This window comes from Dermochelys coriacea, chromosome 1 (genome assembly GCF_009764565.3).
Source record: "Dermochelys coriacea isolate rDerCor1 chromosome 1, rDerCor1.pri.v4, whole genome shotgun sequence".
Classification (NCBI taxonomy): Eukaryota; Metazoa; Chordata; order Testudines; family Dermochelyidae; genus Dermochelys; species Dermochelys coriacea.
This window is the reverse complement of record NC_050068.2, coordinates 262,997,633-263,019,381: the sequence shown is the minus strand read 5'-3', so window position 1 is coordinate 263,019,381 and position 21,749 is coordinate 262,997,633. Positions and strand designations below refer to the sequence as shown.

At 47.0% G+C, this 21,749-nt stretch overlaps 1 protein-coding gene across 4 annotated transcripts; it reads left to right on the top strand.

Moving 5' to 3' along the window:
* The first annotated feature begins 1,035 nt into the window (after nucleotides 1-1,035).
* LOC119842513 lies at nucleotides 1,036-20,178 on the top strand. Of its 4 annotated transcripts, XM_043502477.1 has the most exons (8): nucleotides 3,376-3,541; nucleotides 6,526-6,598; nucleotides 7,169-7,258; nucleotides 7,731-7,793; nucleotides 11,354-11,549; nucleotides 13,008-13,118; nucleotides 15,829-15,918; nucleotides 19,863-20,178. In XM_043502477.1, exons 3-8 carry the CDS (start codon nucleotides 7,221-7,223, stop codon nucleotides 20,115-20,117), a joined length of 753 nt encoding a protein of 250 aa, XP_043358412.1. In that variant the 5' UTR covers nucleotides 3,376-3,541; nucleotides 6,526-6,598; nucleotides 7,169-7,220; the 3' UTR covers nucleotides 20,118-20,178. The 4 variants fall into 4 exon arrangements, with proteins under 4 accessions (XP_043358416.1, XP_043358412.1, XP_043358407.1 ...); XM_043502481.1 differs by lacking the exons at nucleotides 3,376-3,541; nucleotides 6,526-6,598 and adding an exon at nucleotides 1,036-1,249; XM_043502472.1 differs by lacking the exon at nucleotides 6,526-6,598.
* The last annotated feature ends 1,571 nt before the right edge of the window (nucleotides 20,179-21,749 follow it).

The following is a 21,749-nucleotide window of genomic DNA, read 5'->3' as shown; positions in this document are numbered from 1 at the left end:
CTGTCATTATGCAAGGCACTGAATTTAGCCGTATAGAGTGGAAATCTGTCAACTTCATGAAAAAACTCGCACAGATACAGACAGACATCATCTTCCTCTCCAAATGCAAACAGATTTTAAATTTGTTAGTCTCTAAGGTGCCACAAGTACTCCTTTTCTCTTTTCACAGGCTAGATCTTTCTTGCCTGGGCTCAGGCCCTGCCCCTCTCCCGCTTTTTGTTGAGGTGTTTTCAGCAATCTTCCTTCTTGGGTGGGGAGAGAGTGGAGAAGAACCAAGATTAACTCATTCCCCAGCCTTAAATAGGATTTACATATGGTGGGAATCCTTTGGTTCAATTCCTCCCCACCTCCGCCCAGTGGAAACATACCAGAAGTCCAAGATGGAATCCAGTACCAGGTGACATGATCACATGACCCTGCAGTGTCAAAGCAGCATCCCAGGAAGCTTCTCAGGAAGGAGGGAGATTAGCATCTTCAAAGTCCTATTCTTCCTAATGACCCATTCCAGGCTGATTGCATTCTGTCTGGTGGGCATTCCCCAAGTGCAAACACAGTTGTAATTGTTACATAGTCGATATTCCTGACTTCAGATACAGAAATGATACAGGCATACAAATAGGATTATCGTATCCAGTAAATCATAACTTTTCCAATGATACCTCACATGACCCATCTTGCCTAAAACACATCTTAGTTATGCCATGTTCATATCATAACAATATTTCTATGAAGAGTATGGGGAGTAGTGTCACATATCTTATGGTCCTTACTTGGCTGCTGAGCTGTGCACATGCTGGGATTTTTCTTGCAATGAATTGTGGGATACATAGTGGAAGCAAGTGGTATTCTGGGACTGGGGTTAAATTCCACAATCCCATAAATCTGCTCCCTCCTTCCTGTGCTTCCTCTCTTTCTGGGCAAGTTAGTGCCTTTTTCAAATTGCTGTCTGCCAGCATGGACACAACCATATGTTGTGCTGCTCTACTGCCAATATGCAGAGGCTGAGTGGACTTTATATGAGCTCTTGGCAGTGGGTGGCTTTGGTTTTGGATTTCAGCTAAAGCAACAGCAGTGGGAGGAGGAAGAGGACAACACTGAGCAACTGCTACTACACAAGCTGTGCCTGGAGCAGCTTCACAAAGTGCTGCACTGTTTCTGGGCTTGAGAAACCAGCATTGATTAGTGGGAGAGAATCATTCTCAGACCTGGCATGACGAGCAGTGGCAACAGTACAACTCCCAATTACAAGGTATATGTTCCTCAGCTAGGAGCAGTAGCCTTAATACCTTTATGGGCATGCGGTGTCTGTGCCTACATCTGCCACATGTGAATGTGAATATTAACCAAACTTTTTTTTCCTGTAACAACTATCTCAAACTTTTGAATTCCACACAACTATTTAGTATCATTATTTGATTCTGCTGCATTATGGGAGGGAAAGGATGTGGCTGGGCTTGCACCATATGGCTACCATTTTGAGAATGTGAATGGGGTTAGGGCAAGGGTGGCACTCACCAGGCTGGAAAGATGTGGGAAGGGAGAAGGAAATTGGCAGATGGGTATGTGCCCCCTGTGGGATGCGTTTGTAGAGAGCTGATGACCAAGTATTCAGTATGAGATAGAAGTCCATTGCCCAGCTAGTCCAGCAGCCATTTTGAAAATATTTTCAGGGGTGAGAACTAATGGCATTGGTGAGGGAGGGGGGAAGGTGGGACTAGAGTTGCCAGGCACCTGGTTTTTGACTGGAAAGCCCAGTCAAAAAGGCACCCTGTCGGCTCTGGTCAACACTACTGACCAGGCCGTAAAAGTCTTGTCAGCCGTGCAGCAGGGCTAAGGTAGGCTCCCCTACCCAGCTCTGTGCAACTCCCGAAGCTGCTGACATGTCCCTGCAGCCCCTAGGTTCAGGAGCGGCCAATGGAAGCTGCAGGGGTGGCACCTCTGGGCAGGGGCAGCGCACAGCGCACGCCTAGGGGCCACAGGTATATACTGGCCCCTTCCGGGAGCTGCCTGAGGTAAGCACCGCCCAGAGCCTGCACCCTCAACCCCCTCACACATCCCAACCCCCTGCTCCAGCCCTGAGCTTCCTCTTGCACACAAACTCCCTCCCAGACCCCACACTTTGCACCCCCTCCTGCACTCCAAACCCTTCAGCCCCATCCCATCTCTGACCCCACATCAGAGCCTGCACCCCCAGCCAGAGCCCTCACATCCCCCACATACTCCAATCTTGTGCCCCAGCCCAAGCCCCCTCCTGCACCCCAAACCCCTCATCCTTGGCCCTACTCCAGAGCTCAAACCCCTAGCCGGAGCCCTCACCCTCTCCTACACCCAAACCCCCTGCTCCAGCCCAGTGAAAATGAGCAAGGATGGGGGAGAGTGAGTGACAGAAGGAGTGGGGGATTGAGTGAGCGGGGGCATGGCCTCTGTGAAGGGGTGTGGCAAGGGTTTCCATTATCTGCAATCAGAAAGTTGGCATCCCTAAGTGGGGCCTGAAGAATGGAAACGCTTCTAGCTCACATCCACCAAAAATGGCAGCAGTGGAATCACGCAGGTAAACAGAAAAGCCAGTCATGGATGTCCGCAAAGCAGTGTGGTATAGCAATTGGAGGACTACCAAAGTAATTCACAGCAGCAGCGTGTACATGAATAGAGTGAACTGATGCAATTCATACCAAACTTAGTCCACTTTAAAAGAGGACACCAGCAGTCACACCAAATAGAGAATCGGTGTGCTTTATGGGGTTGCAGTGTGTATACACGGGCATTTTTAGTCCATACTAATGTGCATAAGCACAGAATAACACCTCCCACCCCCTATGTAGACAAGTCATAAGAACCTGAATAGCACTGAGTGCCTTTAAAAGACATAATCCCATGCATACACTTCCAGGGGTGTCAGTGATTTCCATAAGTGACCACTCTCCCTTAGACCTATTAAGGAATGGATTTCATGGGCTGGGACACCTAAAATGTGCGGGTGGGGGTAGGAATGGGGAAAGAGATGCAAAATAATAAGAGCCCTTCTGCCTTGCTGCTCCCACAGCACCAATCAAAATAGAATGAGCCTCAAGCAAAGGGCAGCAGGAATGTGACATTTCAGTGTTTAACAAACTGAATAAGCAGTTGCTTTGTTTCTTCCTAAATTAGAAGTTGACTGACTCTCTCACCCCAAAACATGGGAGTTTCCAACCCCTTCCTCTGCCAAAGCCTATGTGATAAATGAAAGGGGGGGGGGGGAGTCAGCCAGCCAGTTAGCTATAAAATCCCTCTTAGTAGCTGTTCTTTACTTGCTTTACCTGTAAAGGGTTAAAAAGTCTCCCTGTGATGCATAGGTAAAAGGAAGGGAGTGGGCACTTGACCAAAAGAGCCAATGGGAAGGCTAGAACTTTTTAAAACTGGGAAAAAAACTTCCCCTTTGTCTGTCTGTGGTTGTTCTCAGCAGAGGCAGACAGGGAGTAACTATGCTGTAAGAAGCTTGAGGCCAGATATGAAAAATCATTGGTAACCTACCTAGAAACAACTCATTTGAAACCCCAGATATGTAAGTAGATCAGGAAATATCTAGGAAGATGTGATTAGGTTTATCTCTATTTTTTTATTTCTTTATGGCTTATGGACTCCTCTTTGCTAACCCCAAATGTTTTTGTTTTGCTTGTAACCTTTAAGCTGGACCTCAAGAAAGTTATTATTGATGCTTAATCCTTATAAGTGTTTTTTTTTTAAATCTAGCAATAGCCTGAGTTTCCAGATGTATTTTCTTTCTTTTTGTTTTTAATAAAATTTATCTTTTTTAAGAATGGGATTGGATTTTGTGTCCTAAGAGGTTTGTGCACATGTTGTTTAGCTGGTGGCAACAGTTGATTTCCTTTGTTTTTCTTTCTCTGCTCTTCCCCGGAAAGGAGGGGAAAGGGCTTGAGGGTACCCCACAAGTGCGCCTTCCTGGGTTCTCAAAGGGGTTTTGCACTTGGGTGCTGGCAGCATCTATCCATCCAAAGTCAGAGAAAAGCTGTAATCTTGGGAGTTCAATACAAGCCTGGAGTGGCCAATATTAATTTTTAGAATCCTTGCAGGCCCCCACCTTCTGCACTCAAAGTGCCAGAGTGGGGAATAAGCCTTGACAGTCTAGCACTACTTTTGCTTTCCTTTCCCCTGATGTGTTTCTGAAGAGAAAGAGAGGAGGAAATGTTAATGTTTGCAGTTTACGGAATTTCAACTTCTGGGGAAATTCATAATTTGGGTTCAGATTAAGTGTAACTGATTAACCTTTTTATGGCTTGGAACTAAGACTCAAATGTTGGCTCCCTGCATTCAGTGATATCTTGGATGAATGCTGTGGGAAGGGGATGATGGAGCACTTAAACAAGGTAGCAAACCCAGAACATGTCAACGCAGGGGCTTTGGCACCTTCCATACGTCTGTGCCCACTTCACTATTGCACTCTTCATCCTGCTTCTATTGGGGGACCTCTGAGAATTGTTGGGCCCCTGAGATCACATGGTCCATAGGTAGTTTTGGAGGCCAATCCTGCACAGAGGCATAGCAACTGTGACCGCCAATCTCAGGCCAGAGTGTCAGAAACAGGGCAGACATCCCAAACTGGTGGTATATTCTATAATCAGATTTCACCAATCCAGTAACAAACATGAACTCCTGGATCACTATATTAGTCTTACCATGGAGTCACAGCCAGTCCCCTTAGACTCTCTAGCCTATCTTACCACCGGAGATAAACCGGACTTTGTGATAATGGTCACTATATTAAATATCACATCACATTAGGTTACTCCCAATCCCAAAGATCAGTTGCTTACCTCAGACCAATTGCTACTCTGGATGTTACCAAAAACAATGCTGGCAGCCAATTCTCTAGTAAAGTAACTAAAGATTTATCAGCTAAGAAAAAGAAATGAGAAGGTAAAGCAGGTAAAATACATTAATAAATGAGTCAAATTTTGTAAGTCCAAAACAACAGCAGAGCTATAGCAATCTGCTAGTTTTCCAAAAGTCCCTCAAGGTCACTACCAGGTTTACAATGGCTCTGGTGGCACCATGGCACCAGGCCCATACTTGGAAGGGGCCCACAAAGGGTTAATCCAGCCCTGGCCACAACCCAGCAATGTGAAGAGTCACCAACTTCCCAGCAATGGCTAAAACACTCAGCAGCCCTGCTCAGGGTTACCCAGAAAATCAAAAAAAAACAAACAGTATTAAACTCTAAACTCTATAAGTATCACGGCTGGCCAAGCTTGTAAGGTCCCAATTCAGCTCACACTGATGGCAGTGTCAAGATTTCCACTGACTTAAATAGGAGTTGGATCAGGTCCTAAATCAATTATCCCTATCATGGGCCCATGACTGTTGGTGGCTGAGGTCAGGACAGATTCTGAGCCTAGATAAGGATTTATTTTGGATTTAATGTTTCTCTAGCCTCCGGCTGCCGGATCATCAGAACTCTTGGCTGCCCACTTCTCTAGCATTACAACTAGATTCTGTCTAGTCCACTACTTATCTAGCCCCTGTTGCTGTAGTATCTGAGCGTCTCCTGAGTATTTTAAACTAAAAATAGTAATAAAAAACTCTTGTCCTTTCCTGGCGGTAAGAGAAAAAGTTCGATCAAAGCTGTAGGCTTTGTGTTTGTTGGCTTGCTTCTGTTGGTGGATGTGACTGAGGAGGGGGGTTGTATATAGAGCTGAGCAAATTTTCACAGGAAACTCTTTTTGGGCAATAAATACCAAAAAAATTTGGCAACAGCCAAACATTTGCAAATTCATGTCAGTTTTGCCACATTTTTCATTTTGAATTTTTTAAGTCAAGCTGAAAAATGCTAAATGGACTGTTTCAATATTTTTCTGACCAAAGAATTTTGATAGTTTAGTTGGAAACAACTATGTTTCAAATTTTCATTTAATTTTATTTTTAAATGTAACAGCTCAAATCAAAATAAAACATTTCAATTTTGTGGAAACAAAACATTTCAATCGAGCCAAAATGAGACTTATTTTTTGTTGATTTATTTTTGAATTTTCTATTTGCTGAAAATGTTCAAGTTTTACATTTTCATTTTGAATTGTAACTTTTTTTTAATTGTGAAATTTTCAACAAGCCAAAAAATCAATTTTTCACTCCAGTTCTACTGTGAAAACTGCCATTTACTTCAATAGAAATTGGATTGTGTCCGAAATCAAGCTCCCATTTCCAAGGCAGCAAATCTCTTGGCCTTCTACTCTGGTTTTGCAAAGAGATTGTCTGTCCACTGCTCTGGATACCATCAACACATTTAAACACCTCCCACATATTTAAAACTATAAATAGCAATAATAGTCTCTTTTTCAGCCTGCAGGACTGCTGCATTAAATTGCTTATAGGTCAGGGGAGTGTGAGTGGGCAAAGGGGGACAGTGTACAAATAGACTATCATAAGAAAGCAAAATCAAAGAAATTAGTTTTTGCATTCGGTGTGGAAAGTTTGGAAGAGACATTGGCTATTTTAATAGAAGCATGGAGCAAAGCACTTTATCTAACCCAGGCACAGCTCGGCCAGAGGTTTCACAGTGCAAGGAGTTGGATCGCAGAACAGAGGCTTCAGAAGAGATCAACAGGTATGTTGGGCAATGAGAACTCAGTGGGTAATCACAGCATGTGTAATACGAGTTCTAAGTTTCTGTTTAAAACTGATTGTGAAACTCTCACGCAGAGTTATTTCTGTTAGTGTTTGCAGGCAGAGACAGCATCATTTTTATTTATTTTTTTTAATCTGAGCATTTGCAAATTTCAGTCCAGGATGAAGACCACAGATATCTGCAACCAAAAATGACAAAATTCTGCACTTCCTCTATCCTCTCCGTGAATGAAATCTTAAAGTGTCTTGATTTTCCCCCAGTTAGAAAATTGCCATTTTTGTTTAAAGTAGTTTCACTGCAAAATTATTGTTCCTGCACATACTGTGAGGGGAGAACAGGGTTTGCTTTTTCACTGACCTCTGCTGAACTTGACGTTTTCAGCTCATTTGATGTTTTTTTTGTTTTGATATTTTTAGATTGTATTAGTTTCCTCTTTTTTCTGTGATGGTACGGGTTTAGTGGGTAGAAGTGTTGTTAGTGTTGTCACTCTTATGTTGGAAAGACTTCTAATGAGTTACCAGTCATCCTCAATAGCTCTGTTCCTTCCAGAGGTGAAAGTGAGGCTCCACTGGATGAACTCACAAATTTGGATGAAACCAAGATGGAACAACGGGTGAAATATGTGGAAGACAAACTCAGGTAAATTTGGTGATCTGAAATTATATTCCATTTTAGACCGCTACACCTGGCACCAAACTAGTGTTCATGTTCCTAATGGATCCCTGAGGTTCACACTGTTCTTGTCATTTGTCCTCCTTGCCTTTTATTGAGACACTGTTCCCTTCTTTGGCTAGAGGGACAATGTGTGGCCCTTCTTGTCTCCAGAGGCTCAGTGATCTGCCTTGGCACCATTGCTTGGCGCTGACTCCTAGAGAAAGAGGCAGAGAGAGGGTGGCTAAGATCATCACAGGTCTCCCACATGGCAGGGCAGAGCCATGGCCACCCAGCTAGGCAGATATGTTTTTAGCCATATAAGTCTTGACTGTTTAGATTTTTTTGCTGAAGGGCTGACTAAGAATTTTGGGAGGGGCTTCAGCTTTTGCAAATATTATTACTTTATGGATATTTTATTAACCCTAATCCCTTTGCATCATTCTTTGCCTGACGGAAGGGAAATGAAAGCTCGATTTGAAGGCGCAGAGAAACGAATAGAGGTTTTGCAAGAACGGCTCAGGTAAGTGGGGAGGGTCAGGCCTCAATGAGAGTAAAAAATATTGTGATTTTTTTCTCAAGTATCTACCATATCAAAGAAGTCTTGTACATTTCCATGTGGGCTTTCTCCTCGCTTGTGGGTGTTGATATTAAAATATCAACATGCCTAGTGATTGGACCTGCTCCATTTCTCTGACTTGGCATCGCTCTCCATGGTCAGGTCCTGAGGCTGCTACCAACTTCAGTTTGTCTTGCAATGCAAATCTGACAGTGTGATGTAACCCCACGGCCTTATAATGCTGTGTGATTTCCATCTTGAAATCATGTCATGTCGTGAAACACTATGATGAATTTTAGCTCCATTCCAAATAGTTTTCTGAATAGGAACTACCCCCTTGTGCATCAGCGGGACACAGGATAAAGCCACCCTTCCTGATATATAAAGGGCACGTGGTAAACTTATACTTGGCAGGACTGTGAGTGCAGCTGCCATGACATACTCTGCTCCTAGAGGAAAGGGAGAGTCCTGCATTACTTAGCAGTGACATCTTAACAGCTATTTAAGGGGTGGCATTGACAAGCTCCTAAAGGAAGGGTGGCAGCTGGGATTCTGGTGAGAGTGGAAGGGGTGAACTGTGGGGGAGAGAAGAGAGGCAGTACCCTAGAAATGCAATTCACAAGCATAAAATGCCAAAATGAATCCTCCAAAAAGATCAAGAATAGTGATGAGCAAATTTCAAACAGGTTGGTTCCAATTATCACACAAAAGTAAGGATTTTCTTTAGCCTTATCTGAGTCCCAAATAACTGGGCTGGAAATTGGATAAGAACAGGCTTTAGTGTGAGATTTTCTGCAACTTCTGTGTCTGGTCAGGATGGCATTACAATGACAGCAGCCTCTCTCCATGGCATTTTGGAGTTTCCAGTCCCAGCTAGAAAAAGGAAATACAGAGGCTGCCAGGATAAGGGAAATAGCTAATCAATCTTTCTCAAACCTGAACGGTTTTTCTTAGAATTTTGTCAAACTCAAGACTTGGTTGATGTAGGACAAAGGTTCAAGTTGTTAACAGAAAGTGATCCATGTTACAGCGATCGGGGCTAGATCCAAATTCCCCCCCAAATTCAGACCAAGTTGGATCCAGAGATTTTGTTCAACCAAATACAGTAGGCTAGTTGCAAAGGCCGGATCTGGATCTGGATCTGTACTTCTCCAAAGTTCAGTTTTCTGGGTTTTGGTTTATTCCCATCTGCGTTTTTATTCAATGTTGTTTGTCTCATCTGTAGCCAGGAAGCAGAAAGAGAGACTGATTGCTGTGAGTATTGTGTATTTTTGTTGCTGTTCTGTGAATTGCCTCTTCACCTGGGGCCAGTCACCCTCCTCCCATCTGTCTAGTACATTTGTCACCTGTGAACTTGTTGGGACTCCACAAACACAACCTTGTGAACAAACTTCATGAAGGTGCATGAAGACAGCAGCACACATGTCAGTGCTCAGGGAAAAGGGGATTTTTGGGAGTTAGGGACAAGCAATGTTGCTTGTCCATCAAAAGATGTTTATTACCCAAGGTTTTGACACACTGGACCTGAACCTGCTCTTATCAAAGTCAAGGGGAGTTTTGATATTGACTTCAGTGGGTGCTGGATCAGACCATAGTTTGTAATACACGTTAACTTTCTCCTAAGTATAAACATCTGGGCTAGCAAATCCCTGCAGTATCTAAATGAATCCCATTAAGTGCCTTGATGTATTCAACCCGTGAAACAAGAAATCATGTCATGACAATGCGTCACTGTATGACAACATTACATTCTGCCTCCACAATGTAACAACATTGCAAGGCCATAAATACATCTGGGACAATAACTATCCTGTGAGCTGGGCTTGCAGAATAGATGGGTGAGAAGGTGGGACTGTCTCATAACTTCTGGAATGGGCAGCTAACCCTCGACTTGTGTTGTGCATCATTGGTTAGTTGGTGATATTTATTTTGTCCATGAATCTGTTTCATGGAGCTTCCCAGAATAGTCAGTGCAGAAAAGTTTCATCAGATGGAGGAAGAATATGAAAAGCTGAAGAAAGAAAAAAGAGTCTTCTAGCAAATGTAGGGGATTTGTAAATATTTCCTCCAGAGCTTATCTTTCTACAAAGAGCCTGAACCTTTTCCCAACACTGTAAAGCAGAGGTGGGCAAACTATGGCCTGTGGGTCACATCCAGCCCGCAGGACCCTTCTACCCAGCCCCTGAGCTCCTGGCCTGGGAGGCTAGCCCCCAGCCCCTCCCACGCTGTTCTCCCTCCCTCGCAGCCTCAGCTCACTGCGCTACCGGCACAATGCTCTGGGCGGCAGGGCTGTGAGCTCCTGGGGCAGCGCAGCTGCAGAGCCCGGCCCGACCAGGTGATCTGTGCTGCGCGGTGGCATGGCTGGCTCCAGCCAGGCAGCGTGGCTGTAGCTCCACCAGTTACCAGTGCTCCAGGCAGCGCAGTAAGGGGGCAGGGAGCAGGGGGGTTGATAGAGGGCAGGGGAGTTCGGGGGGCGTGGATGGGGGCAGGGCGGTCAGAGGGTGGGGAACGGGGTGGGGGGCTGAATGGGGGCAGTCAGGAAGGAGAGGGGGTTGGATGGGGCGGCAGGGGTTCCGGGGGCAGTCAGGGGACAGGAAGAAGGGAGTTTGGATGGGGCAGGGGTCCCGGGGGGGGCAGTCAGGACAGAGAGGGGGGTTGGATGGGGCAGCAGGGGGCAGGCAGGGGCAGGGGCAGGGGTTCCGGGGGCAGTCAGAGGACAGGGAGAAGGGGTGGTTGGATAGGGCAGAGGTCCTGGGGGGGCTGTCAGGAATGAGAGGAGGGGTTGGATGGGGCAGCGGGGGTCAGTCAGGGGTGGGGGTTCCGGGGGCAGTCAGGGGACAGTGAGCGGGGGTAGGGGGGTGGATGGGGCAGAGGTCTTGGGGGTCTGACAGGGAACAGGGGGGGTTGAATAGGGCAGGAGTCCCGGGGACGGCCATCAGGGGGCGAGAAGCGGGGGGGGGATAGGAGGTGGAAGCCGGACCACGCCTGGCTGTTTGGGGAGGCACAGCTTCCCCTAACCGGTCCTCCATACAATTTCTGAAATCCGATGCAGCCCTCAGGCCAAAAAGTTTGCCCGCCTCTCCTGTAATGCCTCTATGCCACCTTGGCAGCTGAAGTGTCCCCTCCCTAGATTCTTGGCCTCCATGGAGCCCGTGTGCTACTGGCTACAGTGAGATGGGTGACTATGGCAGCTCTGTCTGTTCCAGTACCCAAGTGCAGATGAAAGAAGCAAGCTCCCGAGACAAAACCCAAGTGCTGTTTAGATCATGGTAGCTGCCACATGTGGAATATCGCTGTGAGAATGATATTTTTCCAGACAGAATCTGGCACACCCGGATGCTTCCTGATCAGGCAGATATCAGTTTAGGGTTGGGAAGTACAGAGTGGAGGCTGTGTCTTGTGAATTGTATGGCAATTCATAAAGTATTTCTAGATTATTATTAGTTATCCCTTTATGAATATCCCTTTATTCTTGATGTTTCTCCTTTGTATCTAACACTTTCATTTTAAAATGAACTTTTTAGCCCTGGATTGGAGCCTGTCTTGGCCAATGCAATGGGAAGCCATAAGTTCTCTGAGAACCTGAATGACCCTTGTCAAGAATCAGATGTGCTGGAGATGTACCACAAGCTCAGGACACATGAATGGGAGAAAGCCAAATGTGCTGCAAATGGCTCTGCCTTCCCAATGACATATGAAAAAGGTAGCACCATAATTAAGGTTTGTTCCTATTCATATCCTAAAACTCAAATGTATAAAGTCTTGGAAAAAATAATAGCACTGTAGGAGCCAGTCTAATTACCTGGCATTTAGGACTTGCATGATCAAGCAGGAAACTAGATGTGACCTAAGCACCTCTTAATGCCAACTGGCCAAGGACATAGAGGTACGGGGATCTGCTGGGTTCATCAAATGAATGTCAGGTGTGGTCTCTAATGAAAGCCTGTGTCACATGTGACATCATAATCATTGTAAAAGGAATGTATGGAGAATACGTGAGGAGTTAAGTGTATCTGCTGAAAATTCGCCTCTGTAGGACTGGTAATTGAAGGCAGGTCACTGAAATGTAGTGCATCATGAGACAAACTGTCCAGACAGGAAGAGGGCGATACTTATCTCTCTGGTGGGCCGTTATGTGTCTTACAATAGAATTCTATTCCCAAACTGAGTCAAATGCTCATTAAGAGTTTGCAGAGACTTCAGAAGGAAATTAACTGAAAGAGATAAACCAAGTGGAGTGGTGATCCTGAGTTGACTCTAATAAGCTGGTGTGTCCTGGGTGCAGAAAATCTGAGAGTTCTAAGAGTGTTCAATGAATTAGAGGCTGGATGCACCAGGGAGACGCGCAGAGGACTTGGGAGTTAACTACGATTAATCGACAGCTAACCTGTACAGAGAAGTGAGGCCTTCAGAAGCCTGGAAAGCAGGGCTTGTGTTGCCAGAGTCTGGGGGAGTCGGGGAGCTGACGCTTAGTAGATAGAGACAAGACTTCCTCATGCTAAGGGCCAGTGGTAGCGAGATGCCTCACAACCCTGCATGCCCCTGGGAAGTTTCCCACTAGGGTCACTACTGTCAGAGACCACACCTGACAGTCAGTTGTTAGCTCTTATTTTCCAGCCCAGCATGGCCTGTTGAATGCCATGGAGACCAACCTAATGGTGCTGCACGTTCCTGGCATTCAGATAAGCAGGTTCAATTTCTCGTTGTCATTTCTCAATCCAACTAGGCAGCAGCTGAGAGTGTTGCAGCATCTTGTCTGGTTTCCTTGTGATTCCTTGTGCCGAGCCACATAGGAGATCTAGTTTTGATTTTTAATTATTGCTTCAAGGCTGGGTGTATTGGGGAAAAAATCATCACTGTACAATTAAGAGGATAGCACAGGTGCACAGAAATGGAGTAACTTTTGTCTGAAATGTCTGCAATTGTGCAGTGGGAGGCGCCCACACTGGCACTCACTTAGTTGATTAACTTTTAGCTATTAGTGAGATAACTTCAATCCCTGACAGTTGCCTGAAGCATTTTTGCACATGGATTCAAGTTGCATTTTTACTGATTAAGGGATGTTGCAGTCGAATGACTTCTCGACTGCAGATGAGGGTTAAGTCTTGTATGTACTGCGCCATGACTCTTGATCCTCATCAATCTTTACAGTGCTCTGTTGTTACCTTTGCACTGCAGACTGTGTTTTCCAAATGTGAAGAAGAGCTGTCACAAAGACTGGAGCGAATTTTTGAACTCCTTGAGATTCCAGTTTCAAAGAAAACTACAGGCTTCTTTGACAGCCAACAGGTATTTAACATTATAGCGCAGTAGGACTTGAGTAGCAGCTGGGTAACCTGTTTAGATCTGCCACTTCTCTACAGACTTATTCACAAGAGGGAAATGTATCAACTGTCCCACAGTTGCTAAAACTGGTTCAGCACCACCAGTGTGAGCGATGCTGGAAGCCCTAACGTAGACAGACAGCTACAATGGAAATAACCTGAGCTAATTTGTGAGCTGTGCAGGACTGGCAGAGCAGAGGGGAGAACTGTGATTCATTTATGTTTGTTATGTTTGTAATTGGTGTGACAAGAGAATGGCTGAGCCATATGTAGTGTGGTAGGCAGTGATGAGCTGCCAAAATCTTAACAACCAGTTGCATATAAAAAGTTCTGATTTAAGGGATGTGCCCCAGTATGTATTTTTTGTACCAACAGGGTTACCATACGTCCGTATTTTCCCGGGAGGAATTTTTAAAATTTAAAAATTCCTCCTGGATGGCGATTTAAGAACCAAAAAACTGACCTGTCTGGGAAAATACGATGTATGTTAACCCTGCCTAAAGTTCTTTTTTTAAAAGATGGGCCTGAACTAGAGATGAGCTCTGTTTCACATGTGTGGGTCCTCGCCACTCTCTGGGGGTGTGCTAGGGTGACCAGATGTCCCGATTTTATAGGGACAGTCCCGTTTTTGGGGTCTTTTTCTTATATAGGCTCCTATTACCCCCCAACCCCTGTTCAGATTTTTCACACTTGCTGTCTGGTCACCCTAGGGTGCGCACATGTGTGGGTCCAAGCTGCTCCCTGCCCCCCTCATTGAAGCAGGTGTGCAGGGTTACTGCCCTGGGAACTTCAGGGCACCAGTGGACGTGGGGCCAGCTGCAGACAGCGGCGTGGGGCAGGGCTAGCTGGAGGCAGGGGGTGTGGAGCTGGCTGGAGGCAAGAGGGTGCGGGGCTGGCTGCGGGCAGGGCAGGGGGTGCAGAGCTGGCTGGAGACAGGAGGGTGCGGGGTTGGCTGGAGGCAAGGGGTTGTGGGGCTGGCTGGAGACGGGGCAGGCTGCAGACAGGGCATGGGGTGCGTGCGGCAGGGTTGGCTGGATACAGGGCAGGGGGTGCGGCAGGAGCTGGCTGCAGGCAGTGGGTGCAGGGCGGGCTGGAGACAGGGCAGGGGGTGCGTGCGGCAGGGGCTGGCTGTGGGCAGGGCAGCGGGTGCGGGGGTGGCTGGAGATGGGCTGGTTGCAGGCAGGGAGTACGGCAGGGGCTGACTGGAGGTAGGGGCTGGCTGCAGGCAGGGTGGGGGGGTGCAGGGCTGGCTGGAGACGGACTGGCTGCAGGCAGGGCAGGGGGTGCGTGTGGCAGGGGTTGGCTGGATACAGGGCAGGGGGTGCAGCAGGGGCTGGCTGCAGGCAGGGGGTGCAGGGCGGGCTGGAGACAGGGCAGGGGGTGCGTGCGGCAGGGGCTGGCTGTGGGCAGGGCAGCGGGTGCGGGGGTGGCTGGAGATGGGCTGGTTGCAGGCAGGGAGTACGGCAGGGGCTGACTGGAGGTAGGGGCTGGCTGCAGGCAGGGTGGGGGGGTGCAGGGCTGGCTGGAGACGGACTGGCTGCAGGCAGGGCAGGGGGTGCGTGTGGCAGGGGTTGGCTGGATACAGGGCAGGGGGTGCAGCAGGGGCTGGCTGCAGGCAGGGGGTGCAGGGCGGGCTGGAGACAGGGCAAAGGGTGCGTGCGGCAGGGGCTGGCTGCAGGCAGGGCAGGGCTGGCTGGAGACGGGGGCTGGCTGCAGGTGGGGGTGGCTGGAGGAAGGGCAGGAGGTGCAGCAGGGGCTGGCTGCAGGCAGGGGGTGTAGGGGTGGCTGGAGACGGGCTGGTGCGGGCTGGGGGTGCGGCAGGGGCTGGTGCGGGCTGGGGGTGCGGCAGGGGGTAGCTGCAGGCAGGGCAGTGGGTGGTTGGAGGCAGGGCAGGGGGTGCGGCAGGTGCTGGCTGCAGGCAGAGGGTGTGGGGGTGGCTGGAGACGGACTGGCTGCAGGCAGGGCAGGGGGTGCGGGGGTGGCTGGAGACGGGCTGGCAGTGGGCAGGGAAGGGGGTGTGGCAGGGGCTGGCTGCGGGCAGGGGGTGCAGAGGTGTCTGGAGGCAGGGCAGGGGGTGCGGCAGGGGGTGGCTGGAGACGAGGGCTGGCTGCGGGCAGGGTGGTGGGTGCTCACGGGGAGAGCAGCAGGACGCAGCCCAGGCCCAGCAGAGCAGCCGGGGACCCACCAGGCAGCATCGGGAGCCCCAGGGCCAGGGGAGCAGCAGCAGCAGCACCAGGGCTCGTGCCCAGGGCCAGGCGGCATCCCACATGGCTCCCGCAGCGCAGCGCCCCCGGCGGCCAGAGGAGGAATTACATCACTTCCCTGCTGGAGCCCATCAAAGCCTCAGCGCCCCCTGCAGGGAAGTGGGTTAACAACCGGTTCTAAAACTGCTTCAAAATTTAACAACCAGTTCGCGCAAACTGTGCGAACCGGCTCCAGATCACCACTGGTGGTAGGTCACATGACTGAGGGACACTAATCCTGTCATTGCCTGGCTGGAATGCACTTACAAGAGTTAGAAACGTCCTTTCAGCCCCATGTCCCAGTCTGGGCATTTGCCCGAACCTGTGGCGCTGGAAGTTTCCAAATCACAGTTGGGCCAATAACCAGGAAGTGGATTATTCCCATTTCATATTGGCTAACTCAAGCTGTTTTGTTCTTTGTTTGGTTTGTAGTTGCCCCCGGGGCTGGCAAGAGAGATAAAGAATCACCTTAAAAAGCTCTATTTTAACTATGGAGAAGACTATTACCAAGCCAAGATTTGGGTGAGTAAATACCAAGCCTGGGAAGGGGGTTCCATTTCCAAACATGTCTGTGAAACTCACAGTATTAAAAAAAGAAAAGGAGTACTTGTGGCACCTTAGAGACTAACAAATTTATTAGAGCATAAGCTTTTGTGAGCTACAGCTCACTTCATCGGATGCATTTGGTGGAAAAAACAGAGGAGAGATTTATATACACACACAGAGAACATGAAACAATGGGTTTATCATACACACTGTAAGGAGAGTGATCACTTAAGATAAGCCATCACCAACAGCAGGGGGGGGGAAGGAGGAAAACCTTTCATGGTGACAAGCAGGTAGGCTAATTCCAGCAGTTAACAAGAATATCAGAGGAACAGTGGGGGGTGGGGTGGGGGGGAGAAATACCATGGGGAAATAGTTTTACTTTGTGTAATGACTCATCCATTCCCAGTCTCTATTCAAGCCTAAGTTAATTGTATCCAGTTTGCAAATTAATTCCAATTCAGCAGTCTCTCGTTGGAGTCTGTTTTTGAAGCTTTTTTGTTGAAGTATAGCCACTCTTAGGTCTGTGATCGAGTGACCAGAGAGACTGAAGTGTTCTCCAACTGGTTTTTGAATGTTATAATTCTTGACATCTGATTTGTGTCCATTCATTCTTTTACGTAGAGACTGTCCAGTTTGGCCAATGTACATGGCAGAGGGGCATTGCTGGCACATGATGGCATATATCACATTGGTAGATGCGCAGGTGAAGGAGCCTCTGATAGTGTGGCTGATGTGATTAGGCCCTATGATGGTATCCCCTGAATAGATATGTGGACAGAGTTGGCAACGGGCTTTGTTGCAAGGATAGGTTCCTGGGTTAGTGGTTCTGTTGTGTGGTGTGTGGTTGCTGGTGAGTATTTGCTTCAGACTGGGGGGCTGTCTGTAAGCAAGGACTGGTCTGTCTCCCAAGATCTGTGAGAGTGATGGGTCGTCCTTCAGGATAGGTTGTAGATCCCTGATGATGCTTTGGAGAGGTTTTAGTTGGGGGCTGAAGGTGATAGCTAGTGGCGTTCTGTTGTTTTCTATGTTGGGCCTGTCCTGTAGTAGGTGACTTCTGGGTACTCTTCTGGCTCTGTCAATCTGTTTCTTCACTTCAGCAGGTGGGTATTGTAGTTGTAGGAATGCATGATAGAGAGAGCTTGTAGGTGTTTGTCTCTGTCTGAGGGGTTGGAGCAAATGCGGTTATATTGTAGCGCTTGGCTGTAGACAATGGATCGAGTGGTATGATCTGGATGAAAGCTAGAGGCATGTAGGTAGGAATAGCGGTCAGTAGGTTTCCGATATAGGGTGGTGTTTATGTGACCATCGCTTATTAGCACTGTAGTGTCCAGGAAGTGGATCTCTTGTGTGGACTGGTCCAGGCTGAGGTTGATGGTGGGATGGAAATTGTTGAAATCATGGTGGAATTCCTCAAGAGCTTCTTTTCCATGGGTCCAGATGATGAAGATGTCATCAATGTAGCGCAAGTAGAGTAGGGGCATTAGGGGACGAGAGCTGAGGAAGCGTTGTTCTAAGTCAGCCATAAAAATGTTGGCATACTGTGGGGCCATGCGGGTACCCATCGCAGTGCCGCTGATTTGAAGGTATACATTGTCACCAAATGTGAAATAGTTATGGGTCAGGACAAAGTCACAAAGTTCTGCCACCAGGTTAGCCGTGACAGTATCGGGGATACTGTTCCTGACGGCTTGTAGTCCATCTTTGTGTGGAATGTTGGTGTAGAGGGCTTCTACATCCATAGTGGCCAGGATGGTGTTTTTAGGAAGATCACCAATGGACTGTAGTTTCCTCAGGAAGTCAGTGGTGTCTCGAAGATAGCTGGGAGTGCTGGTAACGAAGGGCCTGAGGAGGGAGTCTACATAGCCAGACAATCCTGCTGTCAGGGTGCCAATGCCTGAGATGATGGGGCGTCCAGGATTTCCAGGTTTATGGATCTTGGGTAGCAGATAGAATACCCCAGGTCGGGGTTCTAGGGGTGTGTCTGTGCGGATTTGTTCTTGTGCTTTTTCAGGGAGTTTCTAGACAGCCCCCCAGTCTGAAGCAAATACTCACCAGCAACCACACACCACACAACAGAACCACTAACCCACTAACTATCCTTGCAACAAAGCCCGTTGCCAACTCTGTCCACATATCTATTCAGGGGATACCATCATAGGGCCTAATCAGATCAGCCACACTATCAGAGGCTCATTCACCTGCGCATCTACCAATGTAATATATGCCATCATGTGCCAGCAATGCCCCTCTGCCATGTACATTGGCCAAACTGGACAGTCTCTACATAAAAGAATGAATGGACACAAATCAGATGTCAAGAATTATAACATTCAAAAACCAGTAGGAGAACACTTCAATCTCTCTGGTCACTCGATCACAGACCTAAGAGTGGCTATACTTCAACAAAAAAGCTTCAAAAACAGACTCCAAGGAGAGACTGCTGAATTGGAATTAATTTGCAAACTGGATACAATTAATTTAGGCTTGAATAGAGACTGGGAATGGATGAGTCATTACACAAAGTAAAACTGTTTCCCCATGGTATTTCTCCCTCCCACCCCACCCCCCACTGTTCCTCTGATATTCTTGTTAACTGCTGGAATTAGCCTACCTTGCTTGTCACCATGAAAGGTTTTCCTCCTTTTCCCCCCCCTGCTGCTGGTGATGGCTTATCTTAAGTGATCACTCTCCTTACAGTGTGTATGATAAACCCATTGTTTCATGTTCTCTGTGTGTGTATATAAATCTCCCCTCTGTTTTTTCCACCAAATGCATCCGATGAAGTGAGCTGTAGCTCACGAAAGCTTATGCTCTAATAAATTTGTTAGTCTCTAAGGTGCCACAAGTACTCCTTTTCTTTTTGCGAATACAGACTAACACGGCTGCTACTCTGAAACCTGTCGACAGTATTAAAAGACACACCATTGAGTTCTGTGTTGTATTGTCCACTTCTACCATAGGGGTGGGATTCACCAAACCCTAAGAATTTTCCTGTCCAGCCCCTCCCTTTTACTCCTCTTTCCACCACCCCCCCCCCCAAGGACAGGTCTACATGTAAAACACTGCAGCGGTGCAACTGTAGCACCAGTGAAGATGCTACTATGCCTACAGAAGAAATCCCTCTATGAGAGGAAATAGCTGTGTTGATGGGAGAAGCCCTTCTGTCGACCTAGCATTGATTACACAGGGGGCTAGGTTGGTATAAATGCATTTGTCGGGGAGTGGATTTTTAACACCCCCTCAGGGATGTAGTTAAAATGCCAAAGTACGTTTGTAGTGTAGCTGCACATCGTGGTAACGCCTCTGGCTGAGAAGCTCTAGATGCTCTTCCCTTCACACCCTGTTGATGCCACACCTTCCATCAGCCAGAAGGGGCTGATAGAGAATGTGCATCTGGCTTCTGTGCTTGGCCATGAGAGCTGGGCATACATTATGTTGTGCTATGTGGAACTGAGATAACAGTAAGTGGGTGGAACCCTGATTTCAATACCTATATTTCAGTTCTATAAAATCAGATTCTGTCCGGTTTCTTGTGGTAAATGTCTATCAGGGCTGAAATGGAGCTGTGTGGTCAGCCTGCAATTTGGACATTTCAAAAATCTCTGGTTTCTCTGGTCTCCAGAAAGGCTTTGTTTGAATATATGGGAGAAAAGGCAGCCCATGAATTTTGTCAGGCCTCTGGCATGCTGAGTCCCATAACCTAGAACTTCTGGTGGGGAGATCAGACTAAATAAAACCCTGGATGTGTCTCTCTCACCACTATCAGTTCTGGCTTATGAATTCCATTACTGGTGTTAGTTATTTCAAATTTATAAGATGCAAACTGAGTCAAAGGGTGGTGGTAGAATCTGCTTAACAATTAGCATAAGAACATTGCAAAACCCCTACGATACTCACTGTCCTCACTTTATTTTCAGCCTTCACTTTCTCCTGATCTACAGAAGTTTCAGCCACTTGTACATTTCACAGCAGAGTGCTACAAAATTTACTGTTTGTTGCTTCTTCAGAACCCGTCCATTAAAGCTGTGTGGCCCACAGAGGAAAGAATCCCAATCTCTTGCATACAGCATGTGGACAATAAAAACATGGAGGATAGGATGCCATCAAACTTTCTGTGGCCCGTGCTGGCATGTGGGAGACTAGTGTACAAGAAAGCTGTAATCTATGATTAAATGGAATGGTGTTTGGAGTTCAATTATACCTCTGTGTTATAAAACAATAAAAAAAATAGTGAAACAGCAGCCTTGCAGTTTGTCTTTTTTAGTCAGGAAATGCCCAGGTTTTAGCTCTTGTAGCATACACTCTGGAAGGGGATGACACAAAGAGACCACTGGTGCCTGCTGGCAAAGGGTTCACTGCTTTATAGCAGCAATCCTAACAGCCTTGACAAGCTCACTGTACTTTGCACATAGCTTTCATAGTAGTTATCCATAAAGAATGCCATGAGAGGTCTCAAATTAAAACCAGGGTTGCACTGGTCATTAAAAGGGTTGTGAAATGTATGTACAGATGTTATGTGCCTGTACTGGAAATATGTTTAGATTTGATATCAAGGTATGAGTCACCAACCAAAGAGGAAGGCAGGTTTTCTTTCAGACAGGAGATGTGTCTTTCTCTGCCAAAATGTAAATTAAGATAGTAAACTAGCACAGTGGAATCCCCATCTACAAAGGAAGTCAACAGAGAAACGTGAAGTCAATAGAGAAGAATACACTGGAAAAAACAAGCGATGGGGGAGTGATACCTCCCCTGACTAGAGACAATGAACTTTGGGAAATATAGGGAAAAGACAAAAAGACACCCTTTTATCCTGCACCTAGGAAGTAAATCAACAGTAGTTTACATTTGTGAAAACAGGATCTCAAACCAACCTTCGATGAAAAGCTGCTGAAAAGGCTTTGGGTAAAATAAACTTCTTTAGAAACGGGTTTGGCTTGTGAAGTTAAGTTTAGTCTCTAGAAAGCATGTATTAATTTTCTTGTATATGTAACCATTCTGTTTCCATTAGCCTTACTCACTAATCATTTGAATCTTTGAATGTCTGTTCTTTGTTAATAGTTAATAGTTTAATAGCTTGGTCTTGTTTTTACTATAAATATATCTAAGTGCTGTGGTGTTAAGCAAAGCAGTAATCCTGAGATAAATCATTCAAGTTAGTATGTGCACTGTCCTTTTGAGCACAGCAGGCCTGGTATTTCTGTGAGTGTTCAGTGGATAAATGCTGGACACTACAGGGGAATGCCTCAAAGGAGATTGGGCACTTGGGTACACCTATTGCTAACCTGCAAGATTTGGGTGGCTAAAAGGCTATTGGTATTAAGGAGCTGACACCCAGCTAAGCACAAGCAAGTTTTCCTCTCACTGGAGGTCAGGGATAGGGGAATAACATGGTGATTCTCAGTCCTAAGCTTTTGCAACAGATCAGCCCCTTCAGTTATACAAATGCTACACACAGTAGAAGGCCCGGTTCTTTTATTTTGTAGCATCATCTGCATAGGAGACATTTGATTGCTTGTTCCTGGTTAAGACCACTGGGACTAAAATGTTGCATTCCTGCCCTTCCATCAATAATTATGAATGAATGGCCCTAATCCAGCAATCCTTTCTCAGGCAAAACTTGTATTGACTTCAATAGGAGTTTTGCCCAGCTATGTACAGCAGGACTGGGCCCCAGATCATTTAAGCACTGGACTTGCATGATTCTTTCAGGCCCTTTATCATTACCATCCATTGTATCTGCTCCAATCAGACAATTAAGTCAGAGAGTCCTCTTCCCCCCAGAAATGCTCTCCCTCCTATGCAGG

Coding starts and splice junctions, on each gene's coding strand:
- LOC119842513 (XM_043502466.1), top strand. CDS start 6,498: ATGGAGCAAAGCACTTTATCTAACCCAGGCACAGCTCGGCCAGAGGTT. Junction 6,599..7,168: donor GCTTCAGAAGAGATCAACAG/GTATGTTGGGCA, acceptor TGTTCCTTCCAG/AGGTGAAAGTGAGGCTCCAC. Junction 7,259..7,730: donor TATGTGGAAGACAAACTCAG/GTAAATTTGGTG, acceptor GCCTGACGGAAG/GGAAATGAAAGCTCGATTTG.